The 21,683-nt window shown below is 36.8% G+C and overlaps 1 protein-coding gene across 1 annotated transcript; it reads left to right on the top strand.

Annotated features, from left to right (window-relative positions):
- The first annotated feature begins 9,332 nt into the window (after positions 1-9,332).
- Positions 9,333-21,238, top strand: LOC135701047 (lipid scramblase CLPTM1L). The gene is made up of 6 exons (XM_065221754.1): positions 9,333-9,701; positions 9,775-9,967; positions 12,976-13,401; positions 13,472-13,869; positions 20,773-21,024; positions 21,084-21,238. Exons 1-6 carry the CDS (start codon positions 9,451-9,453, stop codon positions 21,190-21,192), a joined length of 1,629 nt encoding a protein of 542 aa, XP_065077826.1. The 5' UTR covers positions 9,333-9,450; the 3' UTR covers positions 21,193-21,238.
- Positions 21,239-21,683: the final 445 nt, after the last annotated feature.

The raw sequence follows: 21,683 nt of genomic DNA, 5'->3' as shown, positions 1-21,683 counted from the left end.
TGGCTTTTTAACCAAAAGTAAGTTAGTTGTACCCAACAGTAGGTAAATATGATTATACTCAACGTTGACTTCCCACACTTTAGTACCCCTGTTGGGTGGTTTTACTCCTCCGTTTTTGGCTCGGTTTTTGACAACATTAGGAGGAGAAAAGGAGACAAACTAGTCCAAAGTAGGTAAAAGTGAACTGACCGTTGGGTAAACTATGTTTGGAGTGACAAGTTGATAAATTTACCACTCGATCAGATTCATGTCGATGTTGTTCATAGAGATTTTCACGTCCGGTTGTGTTGGTGCGATATGTGAGAGCGTGTTAGTGAATTTCCGATTAAAATACATAACAAATCGATGTCAAACTCATTTTGACAGATCTACTTGCATACAATTTTTAGGTTAGGCAGAGGAAAATAATAAACAACTTTACACGGCGTTGCTCCCGCTAGTGTGCGTGCGTTAAACGTCACTAATCTCTATTTCAGGCATAACATTGGATAACGGCACAAAAGCATTTGTAAACAAACTTTCTAAGGCCCTTTAAACGTGAACCAAAGTACGCTCACGCAAACCAATAACATCATCGGATAGGGGCAACTATCACCTTTCCGAAAGTGGTATTGGTTTGCTTGGGCGTACTTTGGTTAGCGTGTAAAGGGCTTTAGAAAGTTTGTTTACGAATGCTTTTGTGCCGTTATCAAATGTTATGCCTGATTTGTCAACTTGTAACTCCCAACATAGTTTAACCATTTTTGGGTCACTGAAACAAAGATAATAGTTAGGAATACTTTTTTGCAGAAAACACTTATTTTCAGTACACAGCAAAAAAAGTTGTTGAATATTACATCGAAACTGCTGCAACCAGGTCAATCCCTCGGTTGTGTAATATCACATTGTACGATGTACATCGATTTTCCGAACAAAATTACATCCATTGATGTAAAATTGTATCTGCTTTTTGCTATTACATCATTATTTCATACATCAGCTTGAATTACGTTGATCGATATTACATATTTTTTTTGCTGTGTATAACCATAGAGGTACCCGCATAAACGCGAACCATAAATTGACCTTACTTAAAATGGTTGAAAATTGTTTATAATCCCTGCTAAACTTAAACTGAAATGGTTATGGAACTAAAGTTTCAACCTTATGTATTGTGGTTTTTTGGAACTGGACCTTACAAATAATGGGTTGTTAAGAACCATTACCGTTCCAAATTCTTGTTTTCTTCATACATTTTCGGAAAGAGAACTATATTAGAACCTTTTAACTTATGGTTTGAGAACTTTAATGGTAATGGTTATGGTAGTCAGTAAGGTCCACGAATGGTTTTGTAACATCGATCAACTTTATGTGGAATATATCGCGAATTGGTTGCCTGTAATTTACTGATTACCAATTCACGATATATTCCACGTAAAGTTGAGCGATAATACAAAACCATTAATGGACCTTACTGACTACCATAACCATTACCATTAATGTTCTCAAATCATAAGTAAAAACGTTCTTATATAGTTCTCTTTCTGAAAATGTATGGAGAAAACAAGAATTTGGAATGGTAATGGTTCTTAACAACCCATTATTTGTAAGGTCCAGTTCCAAAAAACCATAATACATAAGGTTGAAACTTTATCATTAAACGTTCATGTAAAGTTCCATAACCATTTCAGTTAAAGTTTAGCAGGGATTATAAACAATTTTTAACCATTTTAGGTAAGGTCAATTTATGGTTCGCGTTTATGCGGATAACTCTAAGACCAGAAGGTCCCGAAGAAACGAGCTCAACTTTTTGGCTCAGCTCTGGTACTATCTTCGGTCCCAAGCTAATCGATTCGCCCCTCGAAACACAGGAAAATCCACTAACCCCTCATTTTATCTGTCAAACTTTCATAGCGAATCAACACAAACATAGTGTAGTACTGGAATTTATACTAGAATGGGGTACGTTAGTCGATTTGCTTGGGACCAATAGGCTACACACAAAAAACAAAAATTGTTGCTTTAATGCATGATCAAATTAAAAGTTTCCCAAATTTCGTAGTTTCAACTATGAAATTTTTCAAATGTAAAATAATTTTTTTGATTTAAAAGTGTTTCTTTCACTTTCGGCTTGTAATTTTAAGAGTCTATTTTTTAGAATAAAAGTTGTAAAATTGTCAAAAAATCTCTTCCTTGCGATGTGTTTGACAGTACTGGACCTGTGTTTAAGGGGGTTAGATTTTGATAAGTTCTTTAGTGGGAATGGCACTGATGAAGACTGCACATTGTAGTCGAAATACGTATCTGTCATGGATACCAAAATTAATTAAGTGGAATTAAATGGAAGATAACCCTATTTTGCTGTTTTATTAAAGCATTCCGCTAACAACCCAATTTCATTACTTCATTATGATGGCTACCAAGCCTTTGGGATTTTCCTTATTAGAGAGTTGAATAGATTTTTCTCCTTTACCTTACTTAAATCTTTGGTTTTAATTAGTTAGGTAGGTTCCGATTCAACACATTGTAGTTTCATTTATATACCTGTGATCTTGACTTTTATACCTAGGGGATGAGTACTTAAGGGGGTTAGATTTTGATAAGTTCTTTAGTGGGAATGGCACTGATGAAGACTGCACATTGTAGTCGAAATACGTATCTGTCATGGATACCAAAATTAATTAAGTGGAATTAAATGGAAGATAACCCTATTTTGCTGTTTTATTAAAGCATTCCGCTAACAACCCAATTTCATTACTTCATTATGATGGCTACCAAGCCTTTAGGATTTTCCTTATTAGAGAGTTGAATAGATTTTTCTCCTTTAGCTTACTTAAATCTTTGGTTTTAATTAGTTAGGTAGGTTCCGATTCAACACATTGTAGTTTCATTTATATACCTGTGATCTTGACTTTTATACCTAGGGGATGAGTACTTAAGGGGGTTAGATTTTGATAAGTTCTTTAGTGGGAATGGCACTGATGAAGACTGCACATTGTAGTCGAAATACGTATCTGTCATGGATACCAAAATTAATTAAGTGGAATTAAATGGAAGATAACCCTATTTTGCTGTTTTATTAAAGCATTCCGCTAACAACCCAATTTCATTACTTCATTATGATGGCTACCAAGCCTTTGGGATTTTCCTTATTAGAGAGTTGAATAGATTTTTCTCCTTTAGCTTACTTAAATCTTTGGTTTTAATTAGTTAGGTAGGTTCCGATTCAACACATTGTAGTTTCATTTATATACCTGTGATCTTGACTTTTATACCTAGGGGATGAGTACTTAAGGGGGTTAGATTTTGATAAGTTCTTTAGTGGGAATGGCACTGATGAAGACTGCACATTGTAGTCGAAATACGTATCTGTCATGGATACCAAAATTAGTTAAGTGGAATTAAATGGAAGATAACCCTATTTTGCTGTTTTATTAAAGCATTCCGCTAACAACCCAATTTCATTACTTCATTATGATGGCTACCAAGCCTTTGGGATTTTCCTTATTAGAGAGTTGAATAGATTTTTCTCCTTTAGCTTACTTAAATCTTTGGTTTTAATTAGTTAGGTAGGTTCCGATTCAACACATTGTAGTTTCATTTATATACCTGTGATCTTGACTTTTATACCTAGGGGATGAGTACTTAAGGGGGTTAGATTTTGATAAGTTCTTTAGTGGGAATGGCACTGATGAAGACTGCACATTGTAGTCGAAATACGTATCTGTCATGGATACCAAAATTAATTAAGTGGAATTAAATGGAAGATAACCCTATTTTGCTGTTTTATTAAAGCATTCCGCTAACAACCCAATTTCATTACTTCATTATGATGGCTACCAAGCCTTTGGGATTTTCCTTATTAGAGAGTTGAATAGATTTTTCTCCTTTAGCTTACTTAAATCTTTGGTTTTAATTAGTTAGGTAGGTTCCGATTCAACACATTGTAGTTTCATTTATATACCTGTGATCTTGACTTTTATACCTAGGGGATGAGTACTTAAGGGGGTTAGATTTTGATAAGTTCTTTAGTGGGAATGGCACTGATGAAGACTGCACATTGTAGTCGAAATACGTATCTGTCATGGATACCAAAATAAATTAAGTGGAATTAAATGGAAGATAACCCTATTTTGCTGTTTTATTAAAGCATTCCGCTAACAACCCAATTTCATTACTTCATTATGATGGCTACCAAGCCTTTGGGATTTTCCTTATTAGAGAGTTGAATAGATTTTTCTCCTTTAGCTTACTTAAATCTTTGGTTTTAATTAGTTAGGTAGGTTCCGATTCAACACATTGTAGTTTCATTTATATACCTGTGATCTTGACTTTTATACCTAGGGGATGAGTACTTAAGGGGGTTAGATTTTGATAAGTTCTTTAGTGGGAATGGCACTGATGAAGACTGCACATTGTAGTCGAAATACGTATCTGTCATGGATACCAAAATTAATTAAGTGGAATTAAATGGAAGATAACCCTATTTTGCTGTTTTATTAAAGCATTCCGCTAACAACCCAATTTCATTACTTCACTGTGTTTCCCGCCAAATTGGACATGCGAAACAAACAAACATAACAAAAGCAGCTGTGAGAATTAGCATGAGGCTGAAAGCCTCCTAAATAAAGCTAAATTAATTAATTAATTAGCATGAGCAGCAGCAGTTTCTTGAACTTTTCCACATTTTCATCCACCGGTGCGCTTGTTTCTCTTCTGTAAGATACAAATAATAAGATGGAGACATTCGTGGTGACGCTATGAAGTGGAAGGATTGGAAGGATCCTCCAGCTGCGGGATTTGGAGGTAAGATGATGAAATTTTCGAAGAGTTTGCTTGGTTCCGATTTTCCTAATTGATGTGTTTTGATTTTCAGCAGCCTCGTCAGAATTGCCGGAAAGGAAGGCTACTCCCACCATCACCATCACCAGCTGTTCAGCCAACTGTATATTTGCGTAATACGCTTCCCATGCTTTGAAGTTCCATAATGCCGTGCCCTTTCAGTCAGCATCATATAAATAAACTTAAATATATTAAATTAAACATTTCTATGCTTTATTTTTTTCAAAGTAAAAAGCAACTAAATTAAAAAGAATTCATATTTGAAATGAAAACATAAATCATTGCGATAAAACTGCCCATCTTTTAAATTAAATCCTTTCATAAGTCTATTTAACAAAATAGGTTTTCATATTGACAGTTCTACAATTCGATTTGAAAGTTTCAACTTTTAAAAGTAAAAAACGAGTTACTTTTGAATTAACAGTTAGCTGACTTTTGTTTTGAAAGCTAAAGACTTTCTACCAAAAAGAACCAACGGAAACTTTTAATTCTACCAATGGATTTTTCAATTTTACTAACGATAATTTTTTGTGTGTAGTCAAGTAGTGAGCCAATTTAAAATCATTAGTTTCTTATTGATTGTTGGTATTACTACGCTTAATACCTTTAAATCTGCTATGAATTCAGTTTAATTGACTATAAATATAATCAAATTTACTACCATTCTGTCAAAGCTACTATGCTGACTCAAACGGTATAGTAGATTCGATAGAAAATTAGTCAAATGAAATGAATTTCGTTTCTGCACAAATCTATTGATAGGAGTATTTAATTTAAACCATCAATATAGTATATTTGCCAATGGTTCAGTATTGACTGATATGGGTGGATGCAACCCAATTTTAGGGAATTTTGTAATAGCGTGCACGCAGGTTTAGAGGTTTGACGTTTATTCCCAGCCTGAGCAGCAAGCAGTTCATTATAAATCCCTACACGGTTACCAGCGTAAACACATAAATGAGTAAAAAAATACACATTTTTTATATTTATATGCAGCTGTCAAAAAATGTGTAAATTTGGAGATCTTAAAATGTGTAAAAAAATACACATTTTAAGAATGTAGTACCAGTCAAAAAGTGTATTTTTATACTCATTAATGGGTAAAAAAAACTTCAAACTTTGCTGTGGCCTGCCTTGTTTACGCACGTAATTTGTATATATTTCAGTGAAGTACAACAGGAAAATGGAGGAGCTACGGTCCAAGCTTGACAGTACGACGATGGACATACTAGAAGGTAGGTGATTTATACTATTTTCATAATTAAGTTTTGGAAAAACTTGCTTGCTTCATACTGATTTTTGTTTTTTCCTTAATTTGTTTTCCGTGCTGAGCACCAATGCTACTGACGCCAGGAAGGAAGCTCCCACACCTGGATCCTACCTATCGATCCATCAACTCATGAAGCGGGAACCAATGGATTTACTTCCTTTCCGAAGGAAGGCGTGATTCTCGGCGTGATCAGAGATGTTATGCCTCAGAACATCCTAGCGGTGCCGACTGGGATTGAAATCAGGCCTGCTGGGGAAAGAGGCAATTACGCTTACAACACCGGCGCCGGTACTGATTTTTTGATGGCATTCCTTTTTTTTAATAAAATATTATTGTATTCGAGCAATCTTTATTTTATAATTAACACAAATAAGAAAATTCCGAAGACAATAAAAAACCATGCGCACCCATTATATTTAAGTTCTAGAAATGATTACTTTTAACACATTTTGCTGTAAAAACCGTTCTTGAAAAATGTGTAAAAAATACACTTCTATTGACGTTTGCTGGGTTTACACATAAATGTGTAAACGCAGTTTACACATTTTATGAGTAGACCCCTTTTTTCACGAAATGTGTGAAATTTTACACATTAATGTGTTTACGCTGGTAACCGTGATTGGAACAACTTTTGACAGACTTCCATACTTTTACTGTACACGGTTACCAGCGTAAGCACATTAATGTGTAAACCCAGCAAGCTACTTGCGTTTACGTTGATTTTTTGGTTTACTAATGCAACCATATTTCACGATCTGCTTCCCCTCTCTTTGTAGCTCATTGGATGGGAACAGCTTTTTTCAGTTTTGTGGCGACAGTCGTCCATACTTTTACTGTACACGCTTAGTTCAGTTCACCCAAATATGGATGAAGAACACCCTAATAAAAATAACCATAAAAAGAGCTTAACGACGTGTTCGGGGTATCATCCAAACCATTTGTGGGATAGTTTACCTATTCGGGATACAGTTCGTTTATGGTATTTGTTTATTAGGGCACTCATAATCGCGCAAAAGTGCACATACCCATTTTATGGGTAAAGTTGATTTACCCATATATGAATACATTTACCTTACTAAAAATGTAGGTAATTTTTACCTGTTTATAGGTTATTGATTTTGGGTGAATTTAACTCATATTTGGGTGAATATTTTCATTTTTCTTCTGTAATTTTAACGGAATAAATAAAAAATAAAAATACTTTGTTTAAATTGTATTTTATTTGTATCAAATATTACGCATTCATATTTAATATATTTTGATCATAGTTTTTCTCTTTCTATTTTGCCAAAACAAAAGTAAAAAATAGCTACCGCAAGCTTTAGTAGTCACAAGATTTTTTTTTTACTATTCCTATGAAAAATACGACAAAAATACCAGTTACTTCTCTTTGTTTGGCAAATCGTGGATCTATAGACCCATTATAGGGAAGTGACCATTTTTCACGTGATTCCGGAATTCCAGAGGATCGTTTAATGGCCACATAGTAGCATAATCGATGTAGTGATGACATTTGTTTGTTGCTCATGATTGTATGCAATTCAGTAAAAATCTCAGATCTTTAAAAAGTGAAAAAAATAATGTAAATATCGGTCAATCAACTATCATACAAAATACTTACCTATCAAAGGGAGTCTTACGGAGCAGCACAGAACCTAGAAGCAGCGTTGCCAGGTTGCCAGATTTATCTGGCACAGCCAGAGAAATTTAAGCTCTGCCAGACAGATTTTTTGAGAAATCTGGCAGCTTCCTATGTTATTTTTCTGTGCCAGATTTTTGCCAGACTTTTTTTCGGGTTTTGCCAGATTTTTTCAAAATAAGCCTGGCATCTCTGCCTAGAAGGGAAAATTGAAAAAAAAAAAAGTACTAATACTACCGTAAAATTACTAACCAGCCAGCGATGGAAACGCTGGATGACACGGCGAGGTAAGCTTGTTCCCTCCAGCTTCCTCCTCCCCCTCCAAATAATGTAGAATTTCCACCAATCTACTTACGAATTACGGCAATTTGATTACGGAATTGAATAGATCAGTGCACGGTCCCTAACACGGTAACCAGCGTAAACACATAAATGAGTAAAAAAAATACACATATTTTATATTTATATGCAGCTGTCAAAAAATGTGTAAATTTAGAGATCCTAAAATGTGTAAAAAAATACACATTTTAAGAATGTAGTACCAGTCAAAAAATGTGTATTTTTATACTCATTAATGGGTAAAAAAAACTTCAAACTTGTTGACGCACGCCATTTGCTAAATTTCAGTGAAGAACAGCAGGAAAATTGAGGAACTACGGTCCAAACTGGACAGTGCGCAACGATGGACATTCTAGAGGGTAGGTGATTTATACTTTTTTCATAGCTTTTATTTTTAGTTTAGTTTATATACCTACTTCATATACTGATTTTTGTTTTTCTTCCCTTGATTTGTTTCCCGTGCTGAGCATCAATGCTACCGACGCCAGGGAGGAATCTCCCATACCTGGACCCTACCTATCGACCCATCAACTCATGAACCGGAAACCAATGGCTTCACTTCTCTTCCGAAGGAAGGCGTGATCCTCGGCGCGATCAGAGATGTTATGCCTCAGAACATCCCGGCAGCGTCGACTGGGATTGAGAGTAAATCACGAGGAAATCACGCTTACCAACACCACCTATTTTTGTTGATTATATTTCTGTTTTTAATAAAATATATACAATAATCGAGCAATCTTTATTTTACCATTGACACAAATATGAAAATTCCGAAGTTAATAAAAAACCATGAGCACTCATTATATTTAAGTTCTAGAAATGATTACTTTTTACACATTTTGCTATAAAAACCGTTCTTGAAAAATGTGTAAAAAATACACTTCTTTTGACGTTTGCTGGGTTTACACATAAATATATAAACGCAGTTTACACATTTTATGAGTAGGCCCCTTTTTTCACGAAATGTGTGAAATTTTACACATTAATGTGTTTACGCTGGTTACCGTGAGTGTTTTCAAGATTTGGACTGGTGAGGGACGTGCTGTCAAAACCTGGGGGGGGGGACGTACTGTCAAATCAGCCTACTGATCATCTTGTATGAAACTGGTTCCAAACGTAAACAAACGCTGTAGGTTTCTTATGGCTTGTTTACGTTTGGAACCAGTTATGCGAGGTAGGCGACGATTGTTCGTATTTGACAGCCACCTCACCTCCCCCCTTGGATTTGGAAGGGAATAGAAAATAAGACATCGACCGACTGTTTGGATGTTTCATTTGCAGCGCTTTTGAGTTGAACTCTAAATAGAACCATCTGTACCGTTAATTAAGCCTGGTGGACTAGTAGTGATAAAAATTTTACTTCATCACGTCTTAATTTACAATGAAAATTCCGTCTGTTACCGTGATACTGTGTTCGTTATTCTTCTGCTACATAGCTCACTCAATTTATACATTAGTGAAATTGTTTAGTACCCCCATATGTACCAAAAAACCATGTTTTCAATCGTACTTCGCATCTAACCCTAAGCTCCAGTTAGTATTGTTTACTTCTCCTACAAGCAACCCTATAAGTAGTGAAGTTACCAAAATTACTTCAATAAGACGGTTTGATTATTACAATGAATACAAAAGGTGAATATTGTGTATTGAACGCCGACAAAATTTATTGGAAAATGCCACGACACTAATTATGCCTTTATTTCAGGTCATTCGTTATCGGCATTCCCGCAAAGACAAGGCGCAATGGAACATTATTTTTACATGCTATTCTCGGAGCGGATAGTGAAACTATTGAATGGAAATCTCTTAAGACGGACGGCCCTACGGTGTTACAGAAAATGCAATTAACAGAATATGCAATTCCAAGAGCAGCTGCATTTAATCTTCTTGGTGAACCGGTAAGCTAGTGCAAAGACATTGATCCGATGCACATATATTAAAAGGATATAATCGTTAAATTTCATTATCTGACGGATGCATGGATTCATGATCGATAAAAATTATTACGAATAAGTGGTTGACTACCACGGGATATAGAGATTGCTGACGTTTATCGTACGCACACTATACGTACACAAAAATGTTTTCATCGGGAAAAAAAAACTTCATAGCGGAAAATTTACCCGATAAAAACAAATCACTGACACAATCATATTTTAGCAATCTCTATAGTCGCTATATTCATAGTCTGGCGGATAGAATCTCGGGAACCAATTGAGCTGTCAAATAGCGGAACCAATCGAGCAAATCACGACCAACAACAGAAAAGAGCACATCAGCTATTGCGAACAAAACTTCGGAAACCCTTTTCTCGTGACTCAAGGCTCACCTACGCAAACTAACACCATCTTTGGGTTGGTAAAATTTTCCCCTATCCGACGATGCCGGTAATTTGCGTTCGATTGGCGTGGAAAGAATAATCATCGTTTTGTTTATAAAAGTTTATAGTACCTTTTCAATTGTTGGTCTAAAATATATTGAATTGGTTCCGCTCTATGCACGGTGTTTCGCGAAAACCCATTACATAATGGGTATAAAAATACCCATTACCGCTAAAAGTGCCCCTCCTCATTTAATGGGTAAACTATGGTTTACTCATAAATGGGTAAATGGGTGGTCGTCAATAAATGGGTGTTTTTTCACCCATTTTCTTATATTATGTTTACTGTAAAATGGGTGAAAAAATACCCATTTTTACAAATGGAGGATGCAAGCGCTCGTTGATATAAAAAACTTTCTAAAACATTGAAAATAAATGCAGGTGTTCCGCTCAAATTTTACGCGAAATATTATTATACCATATTGAATCATATGTATTGACTTAACGGCGCCGGTTTTGTAGTGGTAAGCGTGATTACCTCTCACCCCAGCAGGCCTGGGTTCAATCCCAGTCGGCGCCGCCGGGATGTTCTGAGGCATAGCATCTCTGATCACGCCTTCCTTCGGATGGGAAGTAAAGCCGTTGGTCCCCGGTTCATGAGTTGATTGGTCGATAGGTAGGGTCCAGGTGTGGGAGCTGCCTTCCTGGCACGTCGGTAGCATTGGTGCTCAGCACGGAAAACAAGATCGACGGAAAAAACAAACCAAAGGAAAAAAAAAAATTGTATTGACTTATACGTACACAGCAATAAAAAATGTAATATCGATCAATGTAATTCAAGCTGATGTATGAAATAATTATGTTATAGCAAAAAGCAGATACAATATTACATCAATGGATGTAATTTTGTTCGCAAAATCGATGTACATCGTACAACATTATATTACACAACCGATGGATTGACCTGGCTGCAGCAGTTTGGATGTAATATTCAACAACTTTTTTTTCTGTGTAAGCCTCTCCAACGTTTTGGATTCTAACGTTTTTCATAGATCGTCTATTTGCGCCAAATATGCTGCGGACAGTAACTGTTGAGTCGGTGACGGAAATGAGACGATAAAATTTCGAAGTGTTTTTTCACCCATTAATGGGTAAAAAATATACCCATTATTCAGCCGTGAACTGATTCTTTAAATGGGTATTTTTTCACCCATTTTATGATTTCAAAATTCCCCCACTTTTTGACAGCTGCATACATGGTTTGAAAATGGGTATTTTTTACCCATTAATGGGTTTTCACGAAACACCGTGTGATAGATCGAAATTCTATCTGCCAGACTATGAATATAGCGACTATATTACCGGGCCCGTTCAAATTAGAAATACTGAGAGGGAGAGATGGGCGGAGAGAATGTTTTGAGCCAAATGAACTGTCAAAATCGGAGCCTATATCGAACATCCCGCATAAACGCGAACCATCACATGACCTTACCGATAATGGTTATAAATTGTTTATAATCCCTGCTAAACTTCAACTGGAATGGTTATGGAACTTTACATGAACGTTTGTGTGATAAAGTTTTAACCTTATGTATTATGGTTTTTTGGAAGCGGAAATGTATGGAGAAAACAAGAATTTGGAACGGTAATGGTTCTTAACAACCCATTATTTGTAAGGTCCAGTTCCAAAAAACCATAATACATAAGGTTGAAACTTTATCATTAAACGTTCATGTAAAGTTCCATAACCATTTCAGTTAAAGTTTAGCAGGGATTATAAACAATTTTTAACCATTTAAGGTAAGGTCAATGTATGGTTCGCGTTTATGCGGGAAGGTTTGAAATCATCTGCCGATTAAACAGCAGACAAGGTTGGCCGACTAAATCCATCGACGAAAAACTATTAAATAGGCCGATTGCTCGGTGTAGCACCAGACGAAAAACGATTTAATCTGCTGATTAATACACCGACTGAAATTAATTTTTAAGTGGCAATAGATTTAGTCGGTGGATCGGGTGATCTGGATGATGTTTGTTTATTTGGAAGATATTTTCGAAACAAAGCACGATAAAATTCAGAATTATATACCATTATTACGAGTACTACTTTTTTGCTCGGATCATGTTTTGACTCCCACAGAAACTCAAGAAGAAGAAATTTCAAAAATGTATTCAGTTTGACACATTATTTCGGACTTATCACCGCTGCGATTGCAGCGCCACGGTGGCCGATTGAAACTTGGATTTGTCAATCAAATAAGCTCAAATTTTGTGATAATGATGAGGACCAGATTTGACATTGATTTAGCTCGGTAGAGCATAATTGATATTTTGAACCACCCTAATAGATATATGTTAGCTTGTTTTTAATCAGCTCATTGAATGCATTTCATGATACTTAATTTTTTTCTAGTATGGCAAATCATTAAATTCACAGAAACTAATATAGTATATGCCTAATAGTTACTACAGACAGATGTGTAAAAACATATGCTTTTGCACTAATCCATTTTGTATAGAAATCAGCGGCATCAATCCATGCAGTTTTACAATACTTTCAAATATTTTTTTATTCTATTTTTCTAGGAATCCAAAAATTCAAGGCACAAATCTTTTTCAACCAAATCAGTAACACATGTTCGAACGAAGGTGTTTTTCAACATACTTACGGAACATTTTCAAATGTCAATTGCTGATATACCACCAGAGTTAGCCAGATATGTTCGAATCAACTATAAAAACGAATTTCTGCCAATCTTGCATGTAGATTTTTCAAAAGCTCGTCAGGCGGACTTGCTTGAAGTTAAAGCAAGGAGCGAAAACTTCACGCTGGAGTTGAACTATATACCGATAGGAGTTGGTAAACTGAAACTGTTGGCACATGTGGAACAAGCATTTCAAGCTCTTCAGACAATGGGATTCTCCAATAAGGATTTAGATGAAGTGAAAGGAATATTTTCGGATACGAATTTGTATTTACTGTGTGGAACTCTTTTTGTTGGAAGTATACACGTACGTAGAAAACCAAATACTGAATAAAAAAAAGTATAACCTATGACTCAAAGATCATTTTTATTTTTAGATGCTGTTTGATTTTCTCGCGTTTAAGAATGACGTCTTATTCTGGCGTCACAGAAAAAGTTACGCTGGATTGTCCGCCAGATCAATTCTTTGGTGTGCGTTTAGTCAAATAGTCGTATTTTTATATCTGATGGACGCTGAAACATCATTAATAGTGTTAATCCCTGCTGGAATTGGAACAATTATCGAATTGTGGAAAACGAAGAAAATTTTCAGATTGAAACTAGGATGGTCTGGGATACAATATGCACCACTTACTGAACAAACAAGTCTACTTTCGCAAGCTGAAAATGATACGCGAATATTTGATAAACAAGCCATGAAATATCTCAGTTATCTATTGTATCCTCTTTGTGTTTGCGGTGCAATTTATTCGCTTATTTATCAGCCTCACAAAAGGTAAGACAACTTTCCTGTTATAATCCATTTTGAGAGTATAAAATCCGCAAAAACGTAGATCACTGAGTAAAATTTTCGAATATGAGGAAAATCGAGAGAGGTTTCTCTCAGTCTATTAGTATAATGCTAGACTGAGCAGATTTTAGAAGAAAAACGAAGAAAATTTTACTCATTGATCTACGTTTTGCGATTTTTAGTCAAAACAACTCAATTTTGAGTTGATTTCATCGGCCGTGTACATGCCACAATTCATCAGCCTTATACCATTGACAGACATACAATGCAGTACCGTTGTGCTCCTTTAATAGAGTACCTCAAAAGGTACAATTTGAGGCACTAGCTTATACCAACAATCAAAACGAAACTAACGATTTTAAATTGGCTCACTACTTGACTAGCCTATTGGTCCCAAGCAAACGATTAACGTATCCCATTGTAGTCGAAATTCTAGTACTACGCAATGTTTGTTTTGATTCGCTATGAAAGTTTGACAGATAAAATGAGGGGTTATTGGTTTTTTCTATGTTTCGAGGGGTGAATCGATTAGCTTGAGACCGAAGATAGTACCAGAGCTGAGCCAAAAAGTTGAGCACGTTGAAAACTCTTGTAATAAATTTTCGTTATACCTTGTACAGACATACAAAGTACACTGTTGTACTACCGTTGTACTTCTTTAATACCATTGACAGACATACAAAGCAGTACCGTTGTACTCCTTTAATCAAGTACCTCAAAAGGTACAATTTGAGGTACTAGCTTAAATAAGTACAACGGTAGTACAACCAACAATCAATACGAAACTAACGATTTTAAATTGGCTCACCACTTGACTAGCCTATTGGTCCCAAGCAAACGATTAACGTACCCTATTCTAGTCGAAATTCTAGTACTACGCAATGTTTGTTTTGATAAGCTATGAAAGTATGACAGATAAAATGAGGGGTTATTGGTTTTCCCTATGTTTCGAGGGGTGAATCGATTAGCTTGGGACCGAAGACAGTACCAGAGCTGAGCCAAAAAGTTGAGCACGTTATTTCGGGACGTTTATTTAGGTCCCGAAATAACGTGCTCAACTTTTTGGCTCAGCTCTGGTACTCTCTTCGGTCCCAAGCTAATCGATTCACCCCTCGAAACATAGGGAAAACCAATAACCCCTCATTTTATCTGTCATACTTTCATAGCTAATCAAAACAAACATTGCGTAGTACTAGAATTTCGACTCTAAGACCAGAAGGTCCCGAAATAACGTGCTCAACTTTTTGGCTCAGCTCTGGTACTCTCTTCGGTCCCAAGCTAATCGATTCACCCTTCGAACATAGGGAAAACCAATAACCCCTCATTTTATCTGTCATACTTTCATAGCTAATCAAAACAAACATTGCGTAGTACTAGAATTTCGACTAGAATAGGGTACGTTAATCGTTTGCTTGGGACCAATAGGCTAGTCAAGTGGTGAGCCAATTTAAAATCGTTAGTTTCGTATTGATTGTTGGTTGTACCAACAATCAATACGAAACTAACGATTTTAAATTGGCTCACCACTTTAGTAGCCTATTGGTCCCAAGCAAACGATTAACGTACCCTATTCTAGTTGAAATTCTATCACTACACTATGTTTGTTTTGATTCACTATGAAAGTTTGACAGATAGCATCAGGGGTGTGTGGATTCATGCAGAACATGCAGGGGTAAGTGAAATAGCTTGGGACTGCTTGGGACCGTTGTTCTGGTACTGAGTGAGCCAAAAATAATAATGATTTTCTTCGGGACCCAGTGGTCTTAGAGTTACCTCTATGGTTGTACTACCGTTGTACTTATTTAAGCTAGTACCTCAAATTGTACCTTTTGAGGTACTTGATTAAAGGAGTACAACGGTACTGCTTTGTATGTCTGTCAACGGTAGTACAACAGTGTACTTTGTATGTCTGTACAAGGTATAACGAAAATTTACTACAAGAGTTTTCAATAGTTCATATGTTCATCACGAGAGGGATTATTGTCATTGAAGTAGTCATTTATTCCAAGCCAATGGGAAGACGTCATTATTGCGTAGGAAACATTGATGAGTGCAGCGATTAATTTTACTACTAAACTTTCTTAGATGTTTAACTCACATTTTAGTAAAAAAAGATTTTAATTTTTGGAAATTTTATTTTCTATGTAGAGAAAATGGGGAAGCTCTGAGCGGAGAAATCTCAAATGAAGTGAAGCAATCTACTTTGTAAAATCAAGTCCTAGTTTCAGAATCGTAATAAAAATCTAAATTCGCTACTTCAACTGTTAGTCTTAAAATCTTGAAAATGTCTTCAAGCCTTGCACTTAAAAAATAGACTTTCTTCAGGATGTAGCAAATTTGGCTGATTCCCTGATAATTATTTTATATTCAATCAAGTAAACCACCATCACACTTTGTGAGTGGCCCCAACAGCATCCTTGCTGTTGGTTTAAATCGGTTCAAACCGCTTATAATTAATTATTTTGGTCATTGATAAAATAAAATAAACCATCATCACACTTTGTGAGTGGCCCCAACAGTATCCTTATTGTTGGTTTAAATCGGTATACACACATCTAATAATGATCTACATCTCTAGACAGCCGGCTGTTTAGAGCATAAATCGAAAACACTTATAAATAACTACACAAAACAAAAGATCGCATCACTTATCAAGGTGAATCCTGATCCAACGAACCTAACCCACTAACAAAACCTCCTTCCTGTGACTTTTGTGGGATGCAGAGGTAAACACGGTCCCAAAACAACAAAAGTCACACACTAACATTCCTTCCCTCTCCCACCTGATTGCAAGGACGTGGCCGGTGACGTTATTGATCTTTAAAGGTAGGAGTCACTGGAACATGTACACTGAGAATGGCAGGTTACTCCCAAGCCCCATTCAGTTGATTCTTTGTACAATTTCACTGGTTCAGATCAATCACGGAGTGCAACTATTGATACGTGCAGTCAGACTAAGCTAAGCTAAGATGTAGCAAATTTGGCTGATTCCGACAAAAAGCCTTGAAAATTTTCACAGTGCCAGAATCATAAGTGTCCAAGTCTACGTCCGAAACCTTCTCAGGATTAAAATCTAGAAAATATCTCCATGTCTTACTTTTTAAAGTTCAAGGCGATAAAAAAAATAGTTCTCGAAATCTTGAAGACTCTTCTAACTCCTGAAAGACCTTGAAAATTTTTCTTCATCTGAGTCACCTTGACAATTCCTTTGAAACTATGCACAGAATTTCTTTGGAATTTGCACAAGAACTTAGTCATGGGGATCCCCCTGATGTACTATACCTATCACGCCTAGTCACGAGTTCAAATCTCATCCTCGAACAAGTTATGAATGAGCTAAGAGTGTTAAAGCAACACACACAAAAAACTTACAGTCGTCTCAGAATTCATCCTCAAAATTCGATTCTGATATAATTCCCCTTACAATTCATTTGAACACTCCTTTGAAGAATATTATAGTAATTCTTTGGAATTATCCACACACTAAGATTTTGTTTCCGTATTCGGTAAATTTTACCGAAATCAGAACAGCTGAACGTTCGGTAAAACTTTGACCTTCATTTTAAAGGCTATTGAATTTGAAAATAATATCAAAACATGTTTAAATGATCAAATCTTGTCATTTAAGTGGAGATTTAGTTTCAAAGTAGCTGAAAAGCAATTGAATTTGATTGTATAAAGTTTACCGAAAGTTCAGCTGTTCAGATTTCGGTAAAAATTACCGAAGTCGGCGATAATTTCTAAGTGTGCATAGGTTTTCTATTGAAATCTAGTCAGAATTTTCTTTGAAAGTTCTTTTAAATTCCCTTGGAATTCTACTCACTATCATATTTTTTTCATCAAAATCCATGTTAAGTTTTCCTCACAATTCCCTCTGAAATAAGTACCATCTATTTGTAGTCTTTCTAGATTTAATTTTTTTTCTTGATTTGTTTTCCGTCGATCTTGTTTTCTATGCTGAGCACTAATGCTACTGACGCCAGGGAGGCAGCTCCCACACCTGGACCCTACCTATCGACTCATCAACTCATGAACAGGGGACCAACGGCTTAACTTCCCTTCCGAAGGAAGGCGTGATCAGAGATGTTATGCCTCAGAACATCCCGGCGGCGCCGACTGGGATTGAACCCAGGCCTGCTGGGATGAGAGGTAATCACGCTTACCACTATACCACCGGCGCCACTGTTTCCAGATTTCATGAATCCATTTTCCAGATTGTGAAAAATATCGCAGCTCATCGTCACTGTCAATTGAGTCATTTCTACGACAGTGGAGTATGGAAGAAATCCAGCAACATGGTCCCGAACAGACAAGTTGACCCGATGTCGGATCAATATAAGGCAAATTTAAAGTTGATGTCGGGTCAATTTTGAGTTTATGTTGGGTCAATGTCGGGTCAACATCGGGTTGGGGTTTGGTAGAAGTCAGGTTGGTGTCGGGTTGACTTAGCTTTTTCGCTGGAATCTTGATAAGAGCTCCGTTCAGTTGAATGATATCAAGCGTTACTCAAATGAGAAGGATCCATGCCTTCATCAAATGACTAAGCAACAGATATCACATATTCGAAGGAAATCCCCTTTGATAGCGGATAGCTGCTTTTCTCATTTTCATCAAAAATGTTCCAATTGATTTTGAGAACTTACAGCACTGACTTCAGCATACGGATGAAGGCAGAAAAGTGGATTCACTTGGATTAAGTCTGGAACGCGCAAAAATTGGTCAGCATTGGTGTATTTCTGTTAAAAATGCATAAAAAACCTGAAATTCTGCATTTTGAAGTTAATTAAGTATATACAATGGTTGCTATGATTCACCGTTTGCTCTCCAGTTTTCAAATTGACGTCCAAGCAAGAGGAGCAGCGTGTCAAAATTTTGCTCGCGCAGCAAGAGAATCCGACGTTCTCACACGCCAAGTTGGCAAAATTTCTGGATGTGGCCAAATCGACCGTGACAAATGTTTTAAAAGTGTTCGGGGAGCGTCCAGGAATCGTAATCCGGACGTGGCAGCGACGACGAAGAAGGTGACGGTGAAATACAAGCGGAATTCTAACCTCTCCATCCGGGGCGTCGCTGGCAAGCTCAATGTTTCCCATAATACTGTGCAGCGGGCCAAGAAACGGGCCGGGTTGTCGACGTTTAAGAAGGTGAAGGTGGCGAACCGGATTACAAACAAAACACGTCGGCAAAGCAGCGGTCCCGAAAGCTGTATACGAATCTGCTCACAAAGTTCGACTGTGTCGTCATGAACGACGAAACTTATGTGAAGGCGGATTTCAAGCAGCTTCAAGTTTTATACTGCATCAGGAAACGGGAAGGTGGCTGAAATTTTGAAAACAATCAAACTATCGAAGTTCTCGAAAAAATATCTCGTCTGGCAAGTCATATGTACGTGTGGTCTTTTCAGCGGCATTTTCATTACTACGGGAACCATCAATCAACGTCCAGGAGTGCCTGGAAAAGCGGCTACTACTACCTGTGCTGTTCTGGCCGGACTTGGCGAGCTGCCACTATGGGAAAAAAGCAATCGAGTTGTATGATGCGAACAACGTGGTTGTGGTACGCAAAGAACACAACCCTCCCAACAGCCCAGAACTCCGCCCTATCGCACGGTATTTGTCCTTGGTCAAATGGAATCTCAAAGAAACTAATAAATCCGTGGAAAACAAGCATCAGTTTAAATCTAACAGGCGTTCGGTGGCGAATAAGGTCGATGAGACCACTGTGCAAAATTTAATGGAAGGGGTTAACGGAAGGCACGGCAGTTCGGATTTAGCAAACCACAAGAATAAACGATTTTCATTTAAACATATGAACAGTGATGCAAAATATCATGACACTCACGTGACACTCGTCTACGCATCAACCGACTTTCACTGATAGAACGTTTTGTCAAGCGGTGAGAGGTAGCAAAGTAGGCAACATTAAACGGAAGCTGTTGGGCTCACTCACCAACACACTCACATAAGCAAGCAAAGCAGCAACCGCTTTAAAACAAGGACAAATGAGTGTCGTGATTGTCGGGAATGACCAGATCGGTGAAGGATCACAACCGAAGACAACACTCACCAGTTGCTTTTTACTTATTTCGTCAACTTGATGGATGGTCATGGAGAGAGCTTCAGTGAGCACATTGATAGGAATGTACAAAGCGTTACTACCATCAGCTGTTTGACGAGCGTAATTGTGATAGTTCGCAACTCTGCATATGAATTGAACTACCAAAAGAAAAATAAGAAGATTTTTGTGATATGAATTTTGACTGAAAGAAACGATTTTTTTGTCGACCAATTTTTGCGCGTTCCAGTCTTTATAATATCATAGCATTAATTCGTTCACGATAGCGGCGCCGGTGGTGTAGTGGTAAGCGTGATTACCTCTCCCCCAGCAGACCTGGGTTCAATCCCAGTCGGCGCCGCCGGGATGTTCTGAGGCATAACATCTCTTATCACGCCTTCTTTCGGAAGGGAAGTAAAGCTGTTGGTCACCCGTTCATGAGTTTATGGGTGTGGGAGCTGCCTCCCTGGCATCGATAGCATTGGTGCTCAGCACGGAAAACAAGATCGACGGAAAACAAACCAAGAAAATAAAATTATTCGTTCACGTCGAAATCATTGATATATTTGATTATTCTGGTCGATATGACGGAAATGGATAATATTTTTCTGATGACCGTTCTGCCCAGACCTTCAAATTTCTATGATGCTGTGATGCAGACTAATTTAAAATATTCGAGACTTTCACACACCGAAATATTATTTAAATTATAGAACTTGGATTATTCGCGGCGCCCCTTCCTACTCCGTTTGATTACACCCACTGTACTAAACATTTTACAAATTTTGTAAATTATGAGCTTGCGTAGAATTATTTTTTTGTTTTTATTTCTAGTTGGTATTCGTGGACAATCAATTCCTTAGTCAATGGTGTTTATGCGTTTGGATTTTTATTCATGCTACCGCAGTTGTTTATAAACTATAAACTCAAATCAGTTGCGACGTTACCTTGGCGTGCATTAATGTACAAAGCATTCAACACGTTTATAGATGACATTTTTGCATTTATAATCACTATGCCCACATCACACCGTATCGCATGTTTCAGAGATGATCTGGTGTTCATAGTTTATCTCTATCAAAGATGGTATGTATATAAACATATTTAAATAAAGTTGAGTATTCTAATATTATTTTATTTTATAGGTTATACCCAGTGGATAAATCTCGACTTGACGATGGAACATCTGTTCATAACAATATTGACAAGACTGCTTCAAATGATGAGGTTCAAAACGCTAAGAAAGAAAACTGAGGAATTTAAAATCAGCATATTTTGAAATAAATACGCACATTCCTTTTAACTTGCAAGAAATACACAAGATGCAGTTTAAATTTGGTTTGTTTCAGGATCTGCAGGTAAAGTGCACTTTGCTTCCCTCTACGTAAAATAGGGAAATAACATTCTTTGCACAGAATGTTCTAATAGATTTTTACACTGCGCCATCAATTTAGAGTGCGGGTGAGCGTGAAAATGATAACACCATATAAGATGAATTCTTCTTAAATTAAATAGGCGTATATTTTATTGTAAACCTATTCGTAGACTCTTCCTCAACGGATGTCCAGAGATCTGAGCATCGAATTGAGAAGGTATGGAGAAGGTATTATAATACCTATAATTAGTTATTTTATTAGATCACATTACCTATCTATAAATTGTTGATTTTTATAAAATCAACATTCTTCGAAACTTAGGCACCGCTATCGGGGCAAAATCTATTGGATTTGATTATAAAAAGAAGC

The sequence above is a fragment of the Ochlerotatus camptorhynchus genome, unplaced genomic scaffold (genome assembly GCF_037179485.1).
Source record: "Ochlerotatus camptorhynchus isolate MF236.1 unplaced genomic scaffold, CSIRO-AGI_Acam_v1.1 ptg000148l, whole genome shotgun sequence".
In the NCBI taxonomy this organism is placed as follows: domain Eukaryota; kingdom Metazoa; phylum Arthropoda; class Insecta; order Diptera; family Culicidae; genus Ochlerotatus; species Ochlerotatus camptorhynchus.
This window is presented reverse-complemented; position numbering and strand designations above follow the sequence as displayed.